The 4570-nt window shown below is 33.9% G+C and overlaps 1 protein-coding gene across 1 annotated transcript; it reads left to right on the top strand.

Moving 5' to 3' along the window:
• Positions 1-520: 520 nt before the first annotated feature.
• On the top strand, positions 521-944 carry LOC102527239 (histone H3.3A-like). Its single transcript, XM_006210243.4, has one exon. The coding sequence runs from the start codon at positions 521-523 to the stop codon at positions 929-931; it is 411 nt and encodes a 136-aa protein (XP_006210305.1). The 3' UTR covers positions 932-944.
• Positions 945-4570: the final 3626 nt, after the last annotated feature.

Consider the following 4570-nt stretch of genomic DNA (forward strand, 5'->3'; position numbering starts at 1 on the left):
TTAAGTTAGCATTAATCTAAATATGATGTTTTTCAGTTAAGATGCTAATTATATTCCCCAAAGTAACCAGTAAGAAAATTGTTTGAAAGATGTATCATGAAAGAAACAACAAAGAAATTTTAAAGGCACATTAAAAATATCTACTCAATTAAAAAAAAAAAGGCAGGGCTTGAGAACTACAGGGGGGAAAAATGTAAGACATATAGAAAACAAGCTGGAAAATTGGGAGATGTAAACCTACCTTATCAGAAATTACATTAAATATAAATGGATTAAACATTCTTATCTAAAGTCACATATTAGCAGAATGGGGTAAAGAAAAACAAACCACAAACATGATCCACTTATGTGCTATCTTCAAGAGACATGCTTTAGATTCAAAGACAAAAATAGCTCGAGCAGGAGCCAGTGGCCCTTCGGCGTGTCCTTTGCTGCCGTCGCTCTCCAACACCAGTGCCATTTCTAGCTTGCCGAGCTCAAGCCAAAGGAGATGGGGGGTAAATAAAGAGGTCTCTATACCATGGCTGGTACACAGCAGACTGCCCGCAAATCAACCAGTGGTAAAGCACCAAGTAAGCAACTGGCTACAAAAGCCGCTCGCAAGAGTGCACCCTCTACTGGAGGGATGAAGAAACCTCATCATTACAGGCCTGGTACCGTGGCACTTCACGAAATTAGACATTATCAGAAGTCCACTGAACTTCTGATTCGCAAACTTCCCTTCCAGCGACTGGTGTGGGAAATTGCTCAGGACTTAAAAACAGATCTGCGCTTCCAGAGTGCAGCTATTGGTGCTTTGCAGGAGGCAAGTGAGGCCTATCTGGTTGGCCTTTTTGAAGACACCAACTTACGTGCTATCCATGCCCAATGTATAACAATTATGCCAAAAGACATCCAGCTAGCATGCCGCATACGTGGAGAACGTGCTTAAGAATCCACTATGATGGGAAATATTTCATTCTTTAAAAAAAAAATCTCTGCTTGTTATTGGTAGTTCTGAATGTTAAGATATTTTTCTCCCTTGGGGTCAAAAGGTAACTAAGTATATGATTGCAAGTGGAAAAATAGGGGACAGCAATCAGGTATTGGCAGTTTTTCCATTTTGATCTGTGTGTGAATTTTTAATATAAACAGGGGACATAAAGCATTAATGCAAGTCAAAATGTTTCAATGAACAAGTTTCAGCAGTTCAACTTTGTAACAATTATAAATAAACTTGTTAAATTTTTCTGGACAATGCCAGCATTAGGATTTTTTTAAAACAAGTAAATATCTTATTGACAGCAACTAAATGGTGTTTGTAGCATTTTTATTATACAGTAAATTCCATCCATTCACTATACTTTTCTAACTGAGTTGTCCTACATGCAAGTACATGGTTTTAACATTGTCTGTATTCTGTGGTGGTCCTGTAAGTTTGCTATTAAAATACATTCAACTATTTTTAAAAAAAGACAAAAATAGTTCAAAAGTAAAAATACAGGAAATATATACCAAGTGGCAGTAACAAAAAGAGAGCTGTAGTGGATATACTAGTATCATACAAAATAAAACTTAAGACAAAAACTGTTAGAATAGACCCTTTTAAAGTGACAAGAGGGTCAATCCATCAGGAAGATATAATTATAACTATATGCACATAACAACAGAGCCTAAAAATACATGAGAAAAACGCAAAATTGATGGGAGGAAAAAAACTACTCCAAATTAATGTTTTGAGACTTTAACCCCCCATTTTCAATAATGGGTAAAACAACTAGGCAAAAGGTAAAGGATGAACTAAAAGACTTGAAACATACTATAAACCAACTAGACCTAAACAGACATGTATTAAACATTCCATCCACAACAGCAGAATACCTTTTTTTTTTTACTTTTATTGAAGTATAGTCAGTTTACAATGTTGTGTCAATTTCTGGTGTACAGCACAATACTTCAGTCATATAGGAACATACATATATTTATTTTCACAGTCTTTTTTGCTATAAGTTACTACAAGATATTGAATATAGTTCCCTGTGCTATACAGTATAAACTTGCTGTTTATCTATTATATATATATATATTAGTATCTGCAAATCTTAAACTCCCAATTTACCCCTTCCCACTCCCATCCTCCCAGTAACCATAAGTTTGTTTTCTATGTCTGTGAGTCTGTTTCTGTTTTGTAAATAAGTTTGTTTGCCATTTTTTTTTAGATTCCACATATAAGTAATATCATATGGCATTTTTCTTTCTCTTTCTGGCTTACTTCACTTTGAATGACATTCTCCAGGTCCATCCATGTTGCTGAAAGTGGCATTATTTTATTCTTTTTTATGTCTGAGTAGTATTCCATTGTATAAATATACCACAGCTTCTTTATCCAGTCATCTGTTGATGGACATTTAGGTTGCTTCCATGTCTTAGCTATTGTAAATAGTGCTGCTGTGAACATTGGGGTGCTGTATCTTTTTGAATTAAGGTTCTCTCTGGATATACGCCCAGAAGTGGGGTTGCTGGATCATACAGTAAGCCTATTTTTAGTCTTTTAAGGAATCTCCATACTGTTTTCCATAATGGCTGCACCAAACTACATTCCCACCAACGGTGTAGGGGGGTTCCCTTTTCTCCACAGCCTCTCAAGCACTTATAGTTTGTGGACTTTCGAATGATGGCCATTCTGACTGGTGTGAGGTGATACCTCATTGTAATTTGCAGTTCTCTGATAATTAGTGATATTGAGCATTTTATCAAAATATCTATCTTTCTTAGATGCACATGAAACATTCTAGAAGCTAGACCACATGCTAGCCTATAAAATAAGCCTTAGCAAATTTAAAAGAACTCAAATAATACAAGTATACAAAACTTGCTTTCTGACAACAAAAGAATAAAATTATATATCAACAATGGAAGAAAACCTGAGAAATTTAAAAGTATGTGACAATTAAACAATATCCTACTAAAATAGCCAATGGATCAAAGAAGAAATCACAAGGAAAGTTAGAAAATATTTTGTGACAAATGAAAATAAAAGCACAACATACTAAAAACTTATTAGATGCAGCTACAGCAGTACTGAGAGTGAAACTTATGGCTGTAAATGCCTACATTAAGAAAAAAGAAATATCTCAAATCAATAACCTAACATTCCACCTTAAGTCACTCAAGAATGAAGAGCAAGCTAAACCTAAAGTAAGTAGATAGAAAAAAAAAAAAGACTACAGTAAAAATAACTGAAATAGGGAATAGAAAAGCAACAGAAAAAAAATCAATGAAACAACAACAAAAAAAGGTTCCTTCAAAAGATCTATAAAATTGACAAACTTTTAGCTAGTGTGACTAAGAAAAAAAGAGAAAAGACTCAAACTACTAAACCAGAAATAAAAGTGGGAAGTTACTACTGACCTTACAGAAATAAAAAGGATTATAAAGGAATGCTACAAACAATTTTATACCAACAAATCAGATAATTTAAATAAAATGGAAAAAACTCATCTAAAAACACAAGCTTCCAAAACTAATTCAAGAAGAAACAGATTACCTAAGTAGACCTATATAACAAATGAAGAAATTCAATCTGTAATCAAAAAACTACCTACAAAGAAGAGCTCAGGCCAAGATGACTTCACCTCTGAATTAATACCAATTATTCACAACATTTCCAAAAAAGAGAAAAGGGAGTAATTCCCAATTGATTTTTGAGGCCAGTATTATCCTGATATCAAAGTAAAATAAAGACATCACAAGAAAAGAAAACTACAGACCAATATCTCTTATGAATATGGAAATAAAATTACTCAACAAATTCTAACTACTGAAATCCAGCAACATTATACACCATGACCAAGTGTAATTTACCTCAGGGATGCAAGGTTGGTTTAATGTACTATATCAATATAAATTTTAAAAATCACATGAACATCTCAATAAACACAGAAAAAGCATTTGACAATATCCAAAATCCTTTCGTGATAAAAATACTCAACAAACTATGAATAGAAGGGAACTTGATCAACCTGATAAAGGGCATCTAAAACAAAAAGCCAGATATCTCTCTGAGATACTTATTTCATTTCCTTTGGATATACACCCAGAATTGAGATTGCTTGATCATAGAGAGTTATACTTTCAACTTATTGAGGAACTTCCGTACCATTTTCCATAATAGATGTACCAATTTATACTCCCGCCAACAGTTCCCTTTTCTTTACATCCTCACCAAGGGTTCAGTTTTCTTCATATCCTCATCAACACTTGTTATGCTTTGACTTTTTGATAGTAGCCATCCTAACAGGTGTGAGGTGATATCAGTGATTTATATTTGAATTTCCTAGATGGTTAGTGATGCTGAGCACTGAATTTTCATGTACCTGTTGGTCATTTTTATGTCATCTTTGGAAAAATATCCATTCAGATTGTTTGCCTATTTTTTAATCAGGTTGTTTGTGTCCTTTTGTTACTGAGTTGTTTGACTTCCTTTATATATTAAATATTAAGCCCTTATCAGATACCTGGCTTGCAAACATTTTCTCCCATTACATTGGTTGTCTTTTCACTCTTGATAGTTTCCTTTGCTGTGCAGCAT

The sequence above is a fragment of the Vicugna pacos genome, chromosome X (genome assembly GCF_048564905.1).
Source record: "Vicugna pacos chromosome X, VicPac4, whole genome shotgun sequence".
NCBI classification, from domain to species: Eukaryota; Metazoa; Chordata; class Mammalia; order Artiodactyla; family Camelidae; genus Vicugna; species Vicugna pacos.

Coding starts and splice junctions, on each gene's coding strand:
- LOC102527239 (XM_006210243.4), top strand. CDS start 521: ATGGCTGGTACACAGCAGACTGCCCGCAAATCAACCAGTGGTAAAGCA.